This window comes from Sus scrofa, chromosome 7 (assembly GCF_054392235.1).
Source record: "Sus scrofa isolate SSC_HxYL_T2T_F1_AM1 chromosome 7, Sscrofa_HxYL_maternal_Yorkshire_Landrace_v2.0, whole genome shotgun sequence".
Taxonomy (NCBI): Eukaryota; Metazoa; Chordata; class Mammalia; order Artiodactyla; family Suidae; genus Sus; species Sus scrofa.
In genome coordinates this window covers 14338297-14358600 of record NC_139389.1, presented here as the reverse complement: position 1 = coordinate 14358600, position 20304 = coordinate 14338297, and the positions used below count along the sequence as shown (strand labels likewise).

Sequence of the window (20304 nt, the reverse complement as noted above, 5' to 3'; positions counted from 1 at the left end):
AGTCATAAATTAGCTTGTAGCAAAACAGAATTAATTGAATGTCTTAAGTAGGATCATCAAACCAAGGTTTGAATCAATTTATCTGCCTACGATTTTGCTAATGTAGTTTCAGCTGATTAGGGCAAGAGTTGATGCTAAAGATGGGATATTATTAGACATAAAAAGGAAAATATAAGATCAGGAAGATCTTACTTGCCCTGTTTTCACAAGAGAATTTTTTGAAGGTTATCTGGTGTGTGCCACAAGTCACAAGGCAACTCCCCTTTGAACAGTAATCCATGGTTGAAAAAATGAAGATGTTTTCAAAGGATCTGAAAATATTTATATGTATGCTAACAATGAAAAGGCTCTGACCTTCATTCTCTCAAAAGCCCTTGTCAGAAAATGTCTTAGAAATACTGCATGGAACAAGTGTGTGTGTGTGTGTGTGTGTGTGTGTGTGTGTGTGTGTGTAACAGCAATATTCACATATATATAATAAAATATATTAATGGAAAAGCAAAATATGCTCTAGGTAAGTGCATTATACATAAATAGAGAGGGAGATCTTTTCTAATTGTTTCCTTGGAAAATATATTTTTCAGGCATCCACGTGAAAGAAAAGTAACTATTCTGTATACAGTTAGAAAGACACAGGAGCAAAGTTGTGGGGAAGAGAGATTTTCCCTGCATTTCTAGTAACAGAATCAATAATAGTCTGTGATTCTTTCAGCAACAAGTCTTCCCCACAGAAGAACTTATGACAGTCCCCATGACTGACCCAGGTTAGGCCACAACTGCACAAATGCTCACTCTGCTCTATCCCCATATTTCATTAATGTGAGTTCTTTCCTCACAGACAAGATAACATGATCTTGGACTCCTAGCACAACTACTTGTAATAAGTCACAATAAATTGAGGAAAATGAAAATGTTAGACTAAGGCTTAAGTAATATTAATTGGGCCCAAAGATACCAAATTTATGAGTAGATTTTTCATTTGGCTAATCCAAATGTTAAAGAATATATACAAATGGAGCAAAACAGCATGAAGGCTGTATAGCTGGAAAAAATTTCCAGAAGTAGTTAAAAGTCTGGCTTGGCCACTCTCACCACTATTATTCAACATAGTACTGGCAGTCCTGGCCACAGCAATCAGACAAACAAAAGAAATAAAAGACATCCAAATAGGAAAAAAAGAGGTAAAACTGTCACTGTACGCAGATGACATGATACTATATAAAGAAAACCCTAAGGACTCCATGCAAAAACTCCTTGAACTAATCAACAAATTCAGCAAAATAGCAGAATATAAAATAACATCAGAAAATAGCTGCATTTCTGTATATTAACAATGAAATATTAGAAAAGGAATACAGAAATACAATACCTTTTAAAATTGCACCCCAAAAAATCAAACACCTGGGAATACACCTGACCAAGGAGGTGAAAGACTTATATGCTGAGAAATATGAAACATTAATCAAGGAAATTAAAAAAGATATAAAGAAATGGAAAGATATTCCATGTTCACAAGTTGGAAAAATTAATATTGTTAAAAATGGTCATACTACCCAAAGCAATCTACAGTTTCAATGCAATCCCTACCAAATTACCCATGACACACAGAACTAGAACAAAACTAGAACTAGAACAAACAATCCAAAAATTTATGTGGAACCACAAAAGACCCAGAATTGCCAAAGCAATCCTGAGGAACAAAAACCAAGCAGGAGGCATAACTCTCCCAGATTTCAGGCAATATTACAAAGCCACAGTCATCAAGACAGTGTGCTACTGCTACCAAAACAGACATACAGACCAATGGAACAGAATAGAGAACCCAGAAATAAACCCAGACACCTGTGGTCAATTACTCTTCCACAAAGGAGGCAAGAACATCAAATGGGGAAAAGACAGTCTTTTAAGCAAGTATTGATGGGAAACCTGGACAGCTGCATGTAAATCAATGAAACTAGAATACACCCTCACACCATGCACCAAAATAAACTCAAAATGGCTCAAAGACTTAAACATAAGACAAGACACCATCAAACTCCTGGAAGAGAACACAGGCAAAACATTCCCTGACATGAACCTTACAAAGGTTTTCTCATGTCAATCTCCCAAAGCAACAGAAATAAAAGCAACAATAAACCAATGGGACCTAATCAAACTGACAAGCTTTTGCACAGCAAAGGAAACCACAAAATAAACAAAAATATGATTTACAGAATGGGAGAAAATAGTTTCAAATGATGCAACTGCCAATGGCCGCATCTCTAAAATATACAACCAACTTGTACAACTCAACAGCAAAAAAGCCAACGACCCAATGGAAAAATGGGCAAAAGACATGAATAGACATTTTTCCAAGGAAGATATACAGATGGCCAACAAGCACATGAAAAAATGCTCAACATCCCTGATTATTAGAGAAATACCAATCAAAACTACCATGAGATACCACCTCACACCAGTCAGAATGGCCAGCATCAATAAGTCCACAAATAACAAATGCTGGAGAAGATGTGGAGAAAAGGGAACCCTCCTGCACTGTTGGTGGAAATGTAAGCTGGTACAAGCACTATGGAGAACAGTATGGAGGTACCTTAGAAATCTATATGCAGAACTACCATATGACCCAGCAATCCCACTCTTGGGCATATATCCAGACAAAACTTTTCTTAAAAAAGACACATGCACCCACATGTTTGTTGCAGCACTATTCACAACAGTCAAGACATGGAAACAACCCAGATGTCCATTGACAGATGATTGGACTAGGAAGATGTGGTATATATACACAATGAAACACTACTCATCCATAAAATGAACAAAATAATGCCATATGCCATTTACAGCAATATGGATGGAACTGGAGACTCTCATAATAAGTGAAGTAAGTCAGAAAAAGAAAGACAAATACCATATGATATCACCTATATCTGGAATCTAATATATGGCACAAATGAACGTTTCCACAGAAAAGAAAATCATGGACTTGGAGGATAAATTTGTAGTTGCCAAGGGGGAGGGGTTGGGAGTGACATGGATTGGGAGCTTGGGGTTAATAGAAGCAGACTATTGCCTTTGGAATGGATTAGCAATGAGATCCTGCTGTTTAGCACTGGGAACTCTGTCTAGTCACTTATGATGGAGCATGATAATGTGAGAAAAAAGAATGTATATGTGTATGTGTAATTGGGTCACCATGCTGTACAGTAGAAAAAAAATTGTATTGGGGAAATAACAAAAAAAAGATTAGAGCCCCAAAAATTAAAAAATTAAAATAATAAAAATAAATGGTGATTAAAAAAAAGTAAAAAAGAAGAGAAAGAAAGTCTGGCTTGGTAGAAGAATGAAGAGTTCCTTACTAGATTTGACCATGGTCAAGATATGCAATCTCCCAGCTTTGGTGTCCTCATTTACCAAATCCAGGAGACAGAAGCATCCGTAATACATAGAGGTTTGTCGTAAGGACTAAAACAGTTGATGTTTTCAAAAACGTAGCACAATAGCACACAATAAGAACTTGATACATGTTAGCTACACTATTTTTATTGCTAACTAGATAAATTCTCATTTTTCATTTCACTTAGCTTTTTTGTATACCCTATGATGTTATAATAGAGCAGTTGTTAAATCTTCCCAGTAATTTTGAACACAACAACAAAAATACCTAGGCTTCATCATTTTTTATAAAACTTAAATGGTTTTTAAAATCAGGTTTAAAAAACCTAACTTGAGGGAGTTCCCATCGTGGCTCGGTGGTTAACAAACCTGACTAGCATCCAGGAGGATGCAGGTTCAATCCGTGGCCTTGTTCAGTGGGTTAAGGATCCAGCATTGCTCTGAGGCTGTGGTTTAGGTCACAGATGCAGCTTGGATCCTGTGTTTCTGTGGCTGTGGCATAGGCGGACAGCTACAGCTCTGATTGGACCCCTAGCCTGGGAACCTCCATATGCTGCGGGTGCAGCCCTAAAAAGACAAAAAAAGACACATACACACACAAAAAAACCTAACTTGATAGACTTTTCATTTCTCTTCTGCTGGTGATGAAAAACCAATAGCCGAAGCAGTTCCATACACCAGACCCGTCTATGACATGATATATACACCCTGCACAGGCTCAGATTTTCATAGGTTAAGCATATTAAATTTTGCAATAAGAAAAATTGAATATCCCAATAAAAATATATTTATATATGTATAAACATATACGTATGTATGTATAAATTCCTGCCATTTGAAAGGCATTATATAATCCCTAAGTATGGAATGTTTTATGTTAAGTAATACTTTGTATTTTACTGTAGCACCCTTTCAAAACTGTGTTTTTCGGAGTTCCTGTCGTGGCTCAGTGGTTAACAAATTCGACTAGGAACCATGAGGTTGCAGGTTTGATCCCTGGCCTTGATCAGTGGGTTAAGGATCCAGTGTTGCTGTGAGCTGTGGTGTAGGTTGCAGACGCGGCTCGGATCCCGTGTTGCTGTAGCTCTGGCGTAGGCTGGCAGCTACAGCTCCGATTCGACCCCTAGTCTGGGAATCTCCATATGCCACAGAAGCATCCCTAGAAATGACAAAAAGACAAAAAAATAAAAAATAAATAAAACTGCGTTTTTCATATTTTCAGTCCAGCTGAAACTGTAATTAGTGCAAATTTCTGAAGTTTATACCCTGGTAAGGGAAAGAGTGTCACTATCTGTCAGAATTAGAGATGACTTGCCCAAATAGGAGAAACAAAAGATTGTTTATTTGGGGGGAATTTATATTTATAGCCAGCAAAATATTTCTCTGGTGCTTTGGATTCTCCTCTCTGGAACTATGAGAAGGCAACTTTAGTTAGTTGCTCTCCCTCACATCTGAGCAGAGCTGCAATAACAGCAAATGGTCCTTGGAAATCACAATCACATTAGGCTGCTGTTCAAATAGCTTTTAGGGTTGTGATAATAGGAGGCATTCCTAATAACTGGTGACTCTGCGAGACCCTGCCCAGAAGGCCTCCAAATGGCAGCACACAATTTAAATTTTAATCTGGAAACAGCGGAAATGATGAGATTCCAGCTGGGGACCTTCTGGTCTGAGGGCCAGTGTTCAACCTCCCCATTAGATGCCCCAAAGGTTCATTGAGTCGATGACTGAGTGCTCTTAGTCACTCCATGCCCATCTCCCACCTGATTCTCCAGACAGAAGGAAGTTGCATTTCTTTGCTTCCACAGAGGCTTTATTGGAGCTGATGAAGCATTCCCAACCACACTGCTGTGATCCAACAAACGCATTTGTGCTTGAAATAAGTGGCATGATAATCTCATCATTCTGACAAGAGATAACTTCCTGAACTTTTTTTTCCTTCCATGTGCTGAGTGGGCTTTGGGACATACGTACCCACTTTAAGCTTCAAATAAAAGCTGGCAGATGCGTGCCCTGGGCAGGAGGAAAGCACTTTATTTTTCCTACAATAAGCAATAACCCTTAGTATAATAACTCAACACAAGTTAAATAGCTAAAGGGAACATTAGTGGGACCCTGTCAGCATAGAAAGGAACAGCTGGCCACGTTAGTAATCATTGCATGTCATTACTTGGGAAGTCCACTCCCAATTCTACTACCAACTTGTATTTCCTGAGTGTTTAGGCAGTATCACACGACAGATGAGAAAGTATCATAACAGGACATTGGAGGCACAACTCCAACATTGATATTTGGCAAGGCCAGGTTTGGTTTCCAAAAAGCAGAAAGGAAAAATATCTTACTAACTGAAATAAAGTTGGGAAGAAATTTTTGAAGAGCCCTGCAATCTCTCTCATATCTCTGCCTAAATAATTTTTAATGGGAAATTTTTTATCCCCAGTGTATAACAATGACTCCCAAGTATGGTGATTTGTCTCTCAGACAAGGAGTGTGAGTTTAATGAAAGGATGAATATTAACACCTGGATGCCTGGAATACTCAGAGTGAAATGCAGCTGTTTCCACTGGGCTCCATTAGGAAACCTATTCCAGTACCCCAATACCCTCAGCAGCAGAACTAGAAAGTTGTTTTGATTTTTTTAAACCACACACAGGAGCAAATTTCTGCAAGGTGGAAATGGGAATAAAACTAGTGTTTTGGAATTTTTTCTTTGCAGATAGTCATCAAATGAGGTACAATATTTGCTAACAGAGGGTAATTTGAATTATCCATGGATAGTTCAAAAACACAAAGAGTTCATTACCCAGATATCTCTATTTAAAATAGATTTGCTTTTGTTCATCAGCGCAGTGCACATGGTTGGGAAATGGCAAAGTGCCAGAATGAAACTGCTCCTAATTTTCAGAGGAGGCCACCAGCTAATTACACAGACTGCAGGTGTGAAGAGAGAAGCTCAAAGTAATCAATAGCAGTAATTAATCTGCTAGACTGGAGCTAAAGAGCTAACAGCTGGACATCAGAAATGGACACATGCAACAAGATCAGCAATAATTACCTCTTTAAATATTGAATTTCCATAGCAACAATTAGGCTTATAAATAAAGGCTGGAAACCAAGGCTTCGAGGCATGACACTGCATGGCAAAACACAACATTCCCCAAATAAACCCTTTTAATAAAATACCAACAATATGCTTGGGCTGGGTCAACCAGTGTCCAGGGTAGGAAGAAGCTGAATGTAGTTCCTCCAGCCTTGGCTTTCTTGGCAGCCTGTCATTGGCTATTAAATCTCTGAGTCACAAAAATGGCCCTAAAAGTTTGCTTTGGGCAAAAGAGCAATGCTTTTCCACATCACCTGGCATCACAGAACTACCAGCTATAAGACTTTTTCTCATCTTTGAAATGTATTCTTTTTTAAAAATCACAAAACCTATAAGCAAAATGTTTAACTAAAGTGCTGAAACCATCGATCTTGAAGAAAACAAAGGTGTTTTCAAGACTAATATGACAAACAAGAGACCCAGACATTGAGGCTGATGTGACAATCTTTGCTTTGTGGAAAAAATAAAGATAACTTTTTGATAGTGGGTTTTATATTACTTGTAGGTCAATGGAAAAGGAGAGGTTAGTTGTTATTAATGTGAACTACATGCCTGATGCTATGATCTTCATCAATTTGAGCATAATATTGTTTTGTTTGGTGAAGCAAAAGAGGCATAAGGAGGGCAAAGACTTGCCAGGGCCTCATAGCCAATAGATGGGAGGCTGGAAGGCCATGACTTGAACTTGGCCCTGGGAGTTTCAAAGATATTTCAGTAAAGCACTCAGACATCTTTGGGAAAGAAGTATGTTCTCTAAAACACTTCCAATTATTGTTACGATTTGAAATGCAATTTAAATTATGCTGTTTATGTCCTATCACTATCACACAAAAATCAGTGATAGTTTACTCAATAAATATTGTTTAATTTTCTTTCATGATTTTTCATTTTGATTTCAGTTCACAACTTCCATAGTCCTTATTCAAACAAATAAGGATTCCACAGAAAAATATGATGAACAATAATTACCATTCACTTACTTTGGAATATGGAGTTAGCCAGGCATATTTCACCTGAATCATTTTCAAAATACAGCAGTTTTTATTGAGAGCCTATTCTCTGCCAATTACTGGGCAAGGAAATTTTCATGCATCAACTAATTTAATTCTCATGATAATTAAATTAAACTATACAATATAATTAACACCAATTCACACTTGAGAAAAATGAGGCTCAGAGATATTAAGCAATATTCCCACAGACCCACGTATCAGTACAAGCTTCTTTGAGTTAGAAATTATAGCCCATCTATACTCTCTTTGCTTCCAGGCTACACCTCCTTATGTTGCCACTTTTTTTTTTTTTTTTTTTTTACTAATTATGATAACTTTGTACTTCGGATCTGGATTTGCTGCACCATTCTTTATAGTAAGACACCAACTACTTAAGAAATAATACATGAAATAGATATGAAGAGGAGCATTTTAAAAGGTGCAATCTTTTTGAAAAACACCAGCAGTAGCATTCTTCTGTCCATTCAAATGGAATAAGGACAGTAGCAGCGTCTGGTTAAAGAGCATATGGTTAAGAGCTTATACCTTGAAATTAAACTCTGCATTTGAATTTCAGGTCCAACGACGTTATCTCTGTGATTGCAGTGATTCAACCTCCCTGTAGAATGGGCATAGTAGTCGAACTTGCATAATGTTGTTAAGGACTAAGAGAGTTTAAGTCTGTTAAGCATTGGCGCAGATCTGGCATATAAGAGGAGCTCCGTACCCAGTAAAATGTTACTGTTGCTTATTTTCTAATCTTTGCTTTCATCCCCAACTGCTTATTCCAATTCTCTTTTTTATTTCTACCATCACTAATACAGGTCAAGACCTTTAGTCCTGCACTCATGCCTTCATCTCCTTGTCCCTGGCACATCTAACACATTGCCTACATGGACAAGGAAAGTGCTGATTCTTGCTATTGTATGAATGTGCAAATGAACGAAGCACATCAGAACCTGTACTTGGGCAGATGAATTTGTGTCGTCTAACACTCACTCAGATGGCCTCAGTACTACTACATATATGTCCCTCAGCAACCAAGTTCTAAAATAACAGCCAACTTCGGGAAGACTATCTGAAATTGTATAATAATGTCCCATTCCAAAATCTCTCCATGAAACAGAAGTGAAAGAGGAAAATGTTATGTCTAGGTACACAAACTCACCTCATGCAACACATGGAGAGATATGTAAACTTTGACTGCTCTCAAGCTAAACTGCTTTTCAACTGCCATGTTCAGTGCATACACACACACTCTTACATTAATTCTTTACTCCTACCATAAATTGTTGGACTCCGAGGTGCGTAAGCAATAGCGACAAATACAGAAAAAGGGACTATTATAACAAAGCAAAAAAATAAAAATAAGAACTTACCAGTTGAGTCAGTGTGCTCCTTTAAGTATTAATCTATGCCCTAAAGAATAAATGCATTATTTTACCAAGCTATTGAAACATGCTACTTTTTTACTACTCTGAGATGTTGGGTCAGAAAACAGAGGGAATAGAGGGTACTGTTCTTAATAAGGGAACTAGTTTTATATTCTTTCACTTTTATTTCAGTCTTCATTATTTCTATAGGTAAAACACCTATGATTGTGTCATGTTAAATGGCATTCCAGTTTTAGGTATAAAAATAATGAGTGATTCCTTTATAAATAATAAAGCCTTACTCCAAATAAAACCTAATTACCAGTCCTTTAATTGAATATAAGCACTTTGTTAAAGTTTGATCTTTATTTTTTTGTTTTGTTTTGTTTTGTTTTGTTTTTTGTCTTTTTTTTTGTTGTTGTTGTTGTTGTTGCTATTTCTTGGGCCGCTCCCCCAGCATATGGAGATTCCCAGGCTAGGGGTCGAATCAGAGCTGTAGCCACTGGCCTACGCCAGAGCCACAGCAACGCTGGATCCGAGCTGCGTCTGCAACCTACACCACAGCTCATGGCAACGCCAGATCGTTAACCCACTGAGCAAGGCCAGGGACCGAACCCGCAACCTCATGGTTCCTAGTCGGATTCGTTAACCACTGCGCCACGATGGGAACTCCAAAGTTTGATCTTTAAACTATCACTGGTAAGTAAATCAATAGTGTTTGGAGGGAGAATACTTACCACCAAACTCCTGGTGTCTCCATGGATGGCAGATGATTTCCACTCCACTGTCCAACAAGGAGTAGTGTGGGAAGAACACTTCCATCCTCTCTGTCTATATGAGAAGAGAAGCAACTTAACTGACAGAAAAATCAAGGACAAGAGAGATACAAAGAGAGAAATAAATAGTGAAGGCAGGTAATGCATTTGGAAAATTTCCTCATGGAAAACCCTATCTAGCTTTTAGTGGCAGGTGGATTTTGGAAGACAAGAGTAGATCATAACAGTATAAGATCTAATTTGATCTCAATATGACACCAAAAGAACCTTACTTTTCAAAGAAGTAGGCAAATATTGTGTAATAACGTCAAATGCCAGAGATTCCCATTTTTTAAAAAATTCAAATTGAAGAAAAGTGAAGGTGGTTTGGTTGCCATAATATCTGTAGAAGGAAATAAACCACTGCTGGTGATTCTCTTCCCCAGCTGTACATTAGACCAAGGGTTGGTAAACTATAACCATGAGTCAAATCCATGCCTCCCACCATTTGTTTTGGTTTGGTTTGGTTTCGTTCTTTTCTGCTTCTTAATTATGCTTTTAATCGACTTTTATTATATTAAAATACATACAACAAACATCTACCATTTAAGCCTCCTCAGTACATTTGGGTGGCATTAAGTACATTCGTATTGCTGTGTCATCACCACCACCATCCACCTCCAGAATTTTTCATCATCCCACACTGAAATTTTGTGCCTGTTAAACAATAGCTCCCCATTTCCCCCTTTCCCAGACCCTGGTAATTATGATTCTACTTTCTTTCTCTATGAATTTGACTCCTCTAGGTACTTCATGTAAGTGCAATCATACAATGTTTGTCCTTTGGTGTCTGGCTTATTTCACTTCTACAATGTTCTCAAAGTTCATCCATGTTGTAGCATTCCTTTTTAAGGTTGAATATGCTCCATTTTATATATACACCATATTTTGCTTATCTGCTTATTGAGGAATGCTTGTGCTGCTTCCACCTTTTGACTGTTGTGAATAATGTTGCTGTGAACATGGGTGTACAAGTACCTCTTAGAGTCTCTGCTTTTGATGCTTTTGGGTATGTATCTAGGATGATATTTCTAAATCATATGGTAATTCTATGTTTAATTAAATAAGATTTCGTTAGAACACAGCCATGTTTATTTGTCTGTGTGTTGCCTATGGTTACTTTTGGACTACAATGGCAGAGTTGAGTGGTTGTAACAGAGACCACATGGCCCACAAAATCTGAACTGCTTATTATCTGGCTCTTTACAGAAAAAATTTGCCAATACCTGCAATATATCTCAAGGCACTTATGAAAATGCAGATGTCCAGAGACTCTCAGACACTTTGAATCAGAATCTTCAGGGGAGAGAACTACAAAGCTGTATTTTATGTATTTTTTCAAAATGATTCTGACATTTCTAGCCTCTGAGTCAGCATCTGAGGACCCCTGAAAAAAAAAAAAAACCTCCAGAAACTGGTACAAATATATCCAATTGCCCTAAATGCTGGCAATACAGTATTCACTGAATCTCAGTATTTAATAAACCTCTAATGCATACACAATCCTTGAAAGCATGTATATTGAGAATTCAGCAAAAGCTAAGTTTGATTTAAAACTTGCGTCTGAGGAGTTCCTGTCGTGGCTCAGTGGTTAACGAACCCAGCTAGCATCCAGGAGGATGCTGGTTTGATCTCTGGCCTCACTAGGTGGGTTAAGGATCCAGTGTTGCCATGAGCTATGGTGTAGGTTGGATCCAGCATTGCTGTGGCTGCTGTGTAGGCCAGCGGTTACAGCTCCAATTGGACCCCTAGTTTGGTGCTGGAGTCCAGCTCCAGCAGCCAGAGTGTTCCTGTGGGGATGGACGGTGTCAGCGAATGCACACAGAGACAGCCTCTTTGTCCATTCTTTCAGGGCGCTGGACTGCTCGAATTTTATTAGCATAGGTAGCAGTTTATATAGACAGCTTAATTGTAACTTACATCACAGTGCTTAAATCATATTTTTAAATGTTAAACTTTTAGATTACATGGTACAGTAGATATACATTGTGTTCTAAGGATTTTAATTAAAACCAACGGATACAATACATCACGCAAAACTATAATGGGTCAAAACATCATGCAGAAAAAACATTATATAAAAATAAGAAGTTTTGGTACAAAGCACCTTGTGGTTACTACCTATTATTATGTTAAGTTAATCCTTAACAGCCAGAAAGGTCACAGGCATAAGAAGCTGACATTAACAAAGTTCTTTTTTTTTTTTTTTGTCTTTTTTTTTTTTTTTTTTTTTTTTTTTTTTGCTATTCCTTTGGGCCGCTCTCGCGGGATATGAAGGTTCCCAGGCTACGCCAGAGCCACAGCAACACGGGATCCGAGCCGCGTCTGCAACCTACACCACAGCTCACGGCAACACCGGATTGTTAACCCACTGAGCAAGGGCAACACGGGACCGAACCCGCAACCTCATGGTTCCTAGTCGGATTCGTTAACCACTGCACCACGACGGGAACTCCCAAAGTTCATTTTTAGATTAAAACCTAGGGTAAAAAACTTCAAAGTATTATGGCAAGGGGACAGAATAAGAAATTATTTTTATTTATAATTCAAACAATTTATTAAAACTTAAGGAGTTCCCATTGTGGCTCAGTGGTTAACGAATCTGACTAGGAACCATGCGGTTGCGGGTTCAATCCCTGGCCTTGCTCAGTGGGTTAAGGATCTGGCGTTGGTGTGAGCTGTGGTGTAGGCTGCAGATGTGGCTCAGATCCCACATTGCCATGGCTCTGGCATAGGCTGGTGGCTACAGCTCTGATTCAACCCCTAGCTTGGGAACCTCCATATGCCGCGGGAGTGGCCCTCGAAAAGGCAAAAAAAGACCAAAAGAAAAAAAAACTTAAAAGCTTCCCAGGAAATTAAAAACAAGATTTATAATTATTATGTTTTTTAACATGAATAATGCATACCTATTTTCAACCTGTGGTGTGCTCCAAAATATCTAAGACCTATTGTTACTTATAACAAACTAACAAATATAATTTCTTACTTTAACTAAATTAGATTTGAATGAGGGGAATTCTGCCAGAATGAAACACTTATTGTTCCATTGTTATTTCAGTTTACTGAGTCACAAATCAATACAGGAAAGTAAAATAAAAAGCAAATAACAGGAGAGACTGAATTATCCAAGAAATAGTTTCCATTCTTGTGCTGCGAAGCAGCCCCTTTGTTTTGTTGTTGTTAGGTCAGCAGGTGAGCCTTATTGTCTTCTAGGGCCTGTCCTCGGAATTGCGCCATACAGACAGGCCTTGATCAGGAGCTAGCCCTCGGAATTGTACTGTTCAGGCAAGCTCCCTTGCTTGGCTCCTTGTATCTTCTCGGCTCCCTGCAGTTTGGGAACCTCTGTATGCCACAGGTGAGGCCCCAAAAAGACAAAAAGACCAAAAAATAAAAAATAAATACAAAAACTTGTGTCTGAAAGATGAACAGTCTGGATGTTGAAGCAAGCCTGATTCTGAACAGAGTAACTGGAACACATACAAGAGGAGATATTTTAATGGCCTCCCGCTTATTGATTCATATAATCAGGGTGTAGAATTTCTTCATCTCAGTAGTCTGTCATCTCTCTTTGACTCGGCGTCTCTAAACCTTTGACCTATTGACAGCTTCTCTACTTTTTTGTCTGTGCTGTTTTGTTTTGCTCTACATTTTCTACGCCTGCTCATCGATTTTACTATCCTTCTATCTTTTGGGGATCTCAGTCCATCTTAACATTGGCGTGTGTTCATTTTTGAGATCACAGAGGTGAAGAGGTTTGAATGGAACTCTGAATTTCCCTGATTCTTTTCTCTCCTTTCAGATATTTTCAATTCTCTGCATGAGTCCATAGAAAATATTCACACCATTGTGGTCTTGAGAGCCAAATCGCACTCGACCCAAATATCCCAGTAATGGCACATACCATATCCCACTGAAGCAAATGTAATTTAATGATAATCTCTCTGGATTGTAAAAGTAAATATTCTAGCCCAAGCAAAGTCACTCTCATTCCAGGCAATTTTCATTATGAAATAATAGTACACAATAAGAATTTGTATTTTCTTTAGACATAATTAAATAAATGGACTAGAGCTATACTTGATTAGGGCTGAAATACTGGGGGCAGCACATAACCAAAACCAGTAACAATTATATGAAAAATGTACTTTAATGTGTATTTAATCAAGTTAACAAACATTCAACATGGTCCCTATTAGGCACTGAAGAGAGAAAAATGAACAAAGCAGAGTCCAGTGATCCTTAGCTTTATTCCATTTGCTAAACAATTAGAATATCAGGATTTTTGACAACATACTAAAAAAGCTGAAACTAATCTACTATACATGTGGTCATCCTTCAAAATTATATAGATGTTTGAATGGAACTCTGAATTTTCCTGACCATGACTTCTTTTATTTTCATATAGGAAAGTTCTTACATGTTCCAGAAATCAAGCCATCTTTCTTGATTTTGGCTTGGTGTGGCACTCTATTACCTAATACAGCTGGCTGTACCCACACTGCACTGATTTACATCAGCTCAGTCCTCACCCATCAGATTGTACTAAATATTACGGATGCTCAAAAGTAGAAAATATTTTATATCCTGATTAAATGTTGTTGGTATAGTTATAAAGGGTTTAAGTATTTTCTAGAAAAGAAGCAAAGTCAATGTTTAACCTTTTTCCCCCCTTTATAACTGAGGTACATTTTCTTGAACTTCAGTTATTATTCTAACATTCTTAAATGCTTATCTAGCAGCGGCCTGATTTCTTGCACTTTTAAAAATCTTCTCATTCATTCTCAGGTTAGCTGCGATTTGTCTTTCTTCTCAGGTACAGTCATATACTAGAAAATCCATGGGTGAGAGGTCAACAGACTCAGTTCCAAACTGAGCTCATCACTAATTAGCTGTATAATCCTAAACAACTTTATTAAAATTCTCTGAACCTCCACTTCCTCACTTATAAAATGCGGGTATTAAAACTTCTTTTGAGAGTTTTTTAATATTTAAAAAACAGAATTTAAGGCATAAAATACAGGATCATGCAGAAGCATGTCCTCAATAAAAAGCAACCATTACCATTCTTTTTACTAATATTATGTAAATTACCACATCAGTCCCCTGTCTAATCTCTCTATTCATATCCTACTACCTTCTGCAGGTAACCCTATTTCAAATCACTATCAACACTACTACAGGTGTGGCATTTCTACAATATGATTCTGCTTCATTTCTTCTCCTGCTGAAAGTCATTCAATGGCTCATGAACACTTTATCCCAAATGTATCTCCACTTGCAGTTTCCTTTGAGGGACATTATTAGCTTCCTATTGCTGCTGTAACAAATTACCATGAACTTAGTAGTCTGAAAAACTCAAATTTATTATCTCATAATTATGGAGGTCAGAAGTCTAAAATCAAGGTATTGGTAGGGCTGCATTCCTATGGCAGCTCTTGAGGAGAATCAGTGATCTTGCCTTTTTGAGCTTAAGGAGCCCACTTACATTCCTTGACTCCTGGCCCCTTCCTCTATCTTCAAAGCCAGCAGTGTAGCATTTTCATATTTCTCTCTGATTCTGACTTCCCTTCTGTGTCCCTCTTCCACTTTAAAAGATCATTATGATTTATCTGTATCATATAAGATAATCTCCTTATCTTAAAGTTAGCTGACTAGTAAAAAAAAATTTTACCTGCAATTTTAATTTCCCCTTGTCATGCAATGTAACATAGCCACGGGTCCCAGAGATTAGGATGTAGCCATCTTTGGGGGTAGAAGGAGGACATTATTCTGCCTACAACAAAGACCATGTTTTTCCTTGCCCCTATGCCTTCACACATGCTGTTCCATCAGCCTATAATGTTCTTCTCCTGCTTCTCCATCTGAAGTAATCTCCTTTCATTTGAGACTCAAATCAAGTATCAACTCATTCAATAAGCGTTAATATACCCTAGCCTTGTCGGAATGATATTTCTCATTTCTACATTTATCTAACACTCTATAAATTATAATAGCTCTACTATTGAAGTTATAACTATTGATTTATTTACATCAGACAAAATACAGTATGGTCAGAACCTGGGTCGCTATCTCTGAATATCACCATTAGCAGGGTGTGAAAATTAAAACAGGTGCACAATAAATGCCTGATGAAAGATCAAATGCATCTTTGGGAGGAAAAACATGTATAGATGTTGCTGTTATTTTGTTGTTTTGTTTTACTGATTTTTTGCGTGTTTTTGCTTATTTCCTGAGTTTTATCTGTATTACATTTAGTTCAAAAAATCAAAGGTGTGACTACGGTGAAAGTATGAATCTAAAATGGAAGTTAAAGTCCCTATAATTCTCAATAGCTTCACCTTGGAAATCACCTGAGGAGCTTCAAAAATAACTGATGACTTCAACCTAGCCCCAGAGATTCTGTAGGGCATTGGAAATTTTAAATCCCTCATTCCATTGTGAGCAAAGGTTAAGAATCACTGGTTTAGATCTAGTGCTCAAAGATTTCCTGTAACAATATCAAGAGGAATATGCCATATTTTTAAATCAACAATATTTGAGCAATATACTAACACTGGCTATTGATCAGACATAACATGGCTACAGGCAAATGCTATACAGGCATACTTTTATTGCACTTCACAATGGTTTTTTTTTTACACAAATCCATGATTTTCCAGCAATCCCGTGTCAAGCAAATCTATTGGCACCATTTTTCCAACATTTGCTCACTTCATGTCTATGTCACATTTTGGTAATTCTTGAAAGAGTTCAGACTTTTTCATTACTATTATATTGTTATGGTAATCTGTGATAAGTGATCTTTGATGTTACAGTTACAAAAAGATTACAATTCACTGAAAGTTGAGATAGTTAGCATTTTTTAAAATTTTTTATTATAGCTGGTTTACATAGTCCTGTCAATATTTGCTGTACAGCAAAGAGACCCAGTCATACATCTATACACACTCTCTTTCTCGTATTATCTTTCATCATGTTCCATCACAGTGATTGGACATAGTTCCCTGTGTTATACAGTAGGACCTCATTGTCTATCCATTCTAAATGTAATGGTTTGTATCTATTAATCCTGAACTCGCAGTCCATCCCGCACCCTCTTGGCAATCACAGGTCTGCTGCCCATGTCTGTGAGTCTGTTTCTGTCCTGTAGATAGGTTCATCCGTGACATATTTTAGATACTACATATAAGTGACATCATATGGTATTTTTCTCTTTCTGACGTATTCACTTAGTATGAGAATCACTAGTTCCATCCATGTTGCCACAAATGGCATTATTTTGTTATTTCATGGCTGAGTAACATTCCATTGTATACATGTACCACATCATCTTAATCCATTCATGGACTTGCCTAGTGCATTCCATGTCTTGCCTAGTGCAAATAGTGCTGCAATGAACATAGGGGTGCTATATCCTTTTGAATGAAAGTTTTGTCTGGATATATGCCCAGGAGTGGGATTGCTGGATCATACAGTAGTTCTATATCTAGTTTTCTAAGGTATTTACATTCCCACCAACAGTGTAGGAAGGATCCCTTTTCTCATGGTAGGAGGGTGTGTTTTAGTTTTATTAATTTACATGCAGTTTTCTCAGCACCACTTGCTGAAGAGACTGTCTTTTCCCCATTTTATACTCTTGCCTCCTTTGTTGAAGATTAATTGACTGTAGGTCTATTCTGTTCCATTGGTCTGTATGTCTGTTTTGGTACCAGTACCACACTGTCTTGATTACTGTAGCTTTGTGGTATTGTCTGAAGTCTGGGAGAATTATGTCTCCTGCTTTGTTTTTGTTTTTGTTTTTTTTCCCCTCAGGGTTGCTTTGGCAATTCTGGGTCTTTGGTGTTTCCATATAAATTTTTGGATTGCTTGTATTTGTTTGATGTATTTGGGTGCCCCTACATTAGAGACATATGTATTGACAGGTATAATATCCTCTTCATGAATTGACCCTTTTATCATTAAATAGTGTCCTTCTTTGTCTTTCTTTATGGCCTTTGTTTTAAAATCTATTTTGTCCGATATGAGTACTGGAACTCCTGCTTTCCTGTCCTTTCCATTTGCATGAAATCTTTTTCCATCCCCTCACTTTCAATTTATATGTGTGCTTTGCCCTGAGGTGAGTCTATTGTAAGCAGAATTTTGTAGGCTCTTGCTTTTTATCCAGTCTGCCACTCTAGGTCTTTCAATTGGAGCATTCAGTCCATTGACATTTAAAGTAATTATTGATAAATGTGTGTTTATTGCCATTTTAAACCTTGTTTTCCTTGGAGTTCTCATTGTGGCACAGTAGTTAACAAATCCGACTAGGAACCATGAGGTTACGGATTAGAGCCCCGGCCTCACTCAGTGGGTTAAGGATCCAGCGTTGCCGTGAGCTGTGGTGTAGGTCGCAGACGCGGCTCGGATCCTGCGTTGCTGTGGCCCTGGTGTAGGCCAGTGGCTACAGCTCCAATCCAACCCCTAGCCTGGGAACCTCCATGTGCCGTGGAAGCGGCCCTAGAAAAAGCAAAAAGACAAAAAAAAAATCTTGTTTTCCAGTTGATTCCATTTCTCCTTTGTTCCTTTCTCTTTTTTGGTTGGATGATTTCTTTGCATTTTATGCTTATGTTCTCTTCTTTTTAGTTCTTGTGAATGTATTTTTTGGTTTGATTTATGGTTACTCTGTTTTTCAAGTATTTTAACCCTTTCCTGTAGTCATATAGGCTCAAATACATTGTACCAAAAAAATGTCAATTTTTCTTACTTTCCTTCCCCACATTTTGTGATATTGATGACCTTTTTACATCTTCATATTTATTCTTTTACTGTTCCTTTTGTTTACTGTTATTTTTACAAATAGCTTTTTTTTCCTTTTTTGATCTGTATACTGGCATATTTAAGTTATTACTTTCTAGTTGTGATTTCCTCCATTATATTTCCTCTTTCATATTTACAGGAGACCTTTCAGTATTTCTTTTAGAATGGATTTAGTATTGCTATATTCTTTTGGTTTTTTGTTTGTTGGAGAAATTCTTTAATTCTCCTTCTGTTTTAAATGATAATCTTGCTAGGTAGAGTGTTCATGGCTGCAATTTTTTCCCTTTTAGAACTCTGAATATATCCTGCCACTTTCTTCTGGCCTGAAGTATTTCTGTAGAGAAAATCAGCTGATAGCCTTATGGGAGTTCCCTTAAAATTAATGCTTTGTTTTTCTCTTGCTGCCTTTAGAATCCTCTCTTTAACTTTTGTCATTTTTATTATAATATGTCTTGGGGTGGGACTGTTGGAGTTCAACTTGTTTGGAGCCCCCTGTGCTTTTGGTATCTTGCTGTTTCCTTTAGATTTGGAAAGTTTTCAAACAATTTCTTCAAAGATATTTTCAATCCCCTTTTCCTTCACCTTCTGGAATCCCTATTATGCATAGTTTTCCCACTTTATATTATCCTATAGATCTCTTACATTGCTTTCATATTTTTTCATTTGTTTTTCTGTCTGATTGGGGATTTCCATTATTCTATCTTCCAAGTCACTTACTCATTCTTCTGCATTATTAATTATGTTATTCAATGCTTTTAACTCAGTTTGCAACTCTGCAAATGAATTTTCTAATTTTTCTTGGCTCCTCCTTATATTTTTAAGTGCCTTTCTAAAGTAATCTGCATTATTGTCCATATCTGCTCTGAATTCCTTAATATTTTCTATTAATTCCTTCAGAATTTTCCTTACCTCTTTTTTGAACTTGGAGTCTGTTAGATTTCAGGGGTCTGTTTCATTGTTTGCTCCTTCAAGGGAATTCTCCTGTTCTTTTAACTAGGGATGGTTCCTGAGCTTATTCATTTTGCTTTTATTTTTCTTATTCTGTGAGTTTAGGGAAGACAACTACTGTAGTCTTGGAGGGCTATTTATATTCAAGAGAACTCTTGTGTAGCTTGTGAGGGATTACTATTTTTCTTTTTTGTTTTTGTTTTTTTATTCTTTTTATTTTTGCTGTGAGGACTGCTTTTGGTTTTGATGCTTGCTGTCTTTTTCCTAAGTGTGTCCAGGCTGTTATCCCCTTGAAGGGGCTATGTCAGTGTAAGGCCTAGGCTTGCTTCCAGGAAGATGGAGGCAATAGGCAGGGTTAGTAGCCAGTGCCTGGTTGCTAGGCCCATGACAGTGATGAGAACCTGCAGGGAGGTGATGCAGGCTGCTCCTGATTACAGGGCTCTGGGAAGTGGCAGAGACCCTCAGGGATGTGTAGCCAGTGTCCAGAGCCTTTGGCTACTTCAACAGCAGGTCATGTGTGTTCCCATGGGAGTGATGGCAATGAGTGGTGATCAGCGCCCTTCTCTGTGCTGACCCAAGAGATGACTGCGGCCATAGGTGGTACCTGCTCACTGATCCCTAGTGGTGGTGGGTCATGCCCACCTCTGGAGTCTAAGATGTCTGCAGTGGTTTGCCCCCTCCCACCACCTATAATCCATGCAAGAGGTGCCCTGCTGCCTAAGAGTCCACACCTGCACAGAGAGATATTCCTATGGTAATACTACCCCTCCTCCTCTCACCCTCCCCAGCAATGGTGCCTTGCTTCTCCTGTGGGCCCAAGCCTCGTCACATGCTCCCTCATCTATGGCACTCCACTCCCCAGCCAATGGTGCACCACCTCCTAGCCC

The 20304-nt window shown here is 37.9% G+C and overlaps 1 protein-coding gene across 12 annotated transcripts in view; it reads right to left on the bottom strand.

Moving 5' to 3' along the window:
• LOC110261733 (uncharacterized) overlaps nt 1-20304 on the bottom strand; it is a 1083992-nt gene that overhangs the window by 888162 nt on the left and 175526 nt on the right. For 11 of the 12 annotated variants that reach the window (XM_084967493.1, XM_084967494.1, XM_084967491.1 and 8 more), the window contains one exon: nt 9596-9689. In XM_084967493.1, the coding sequence (XP_084823619.1) occupies nt 9596-9689 (94 nt within the window). Of the gene's footprint in view, nt 1-9595; nt 9690-10899; nt 11061-20304 lie in introns of all 12 variants that reach the window. The other variant, XR_014809661.1, reaches the window with a different exon arrangement.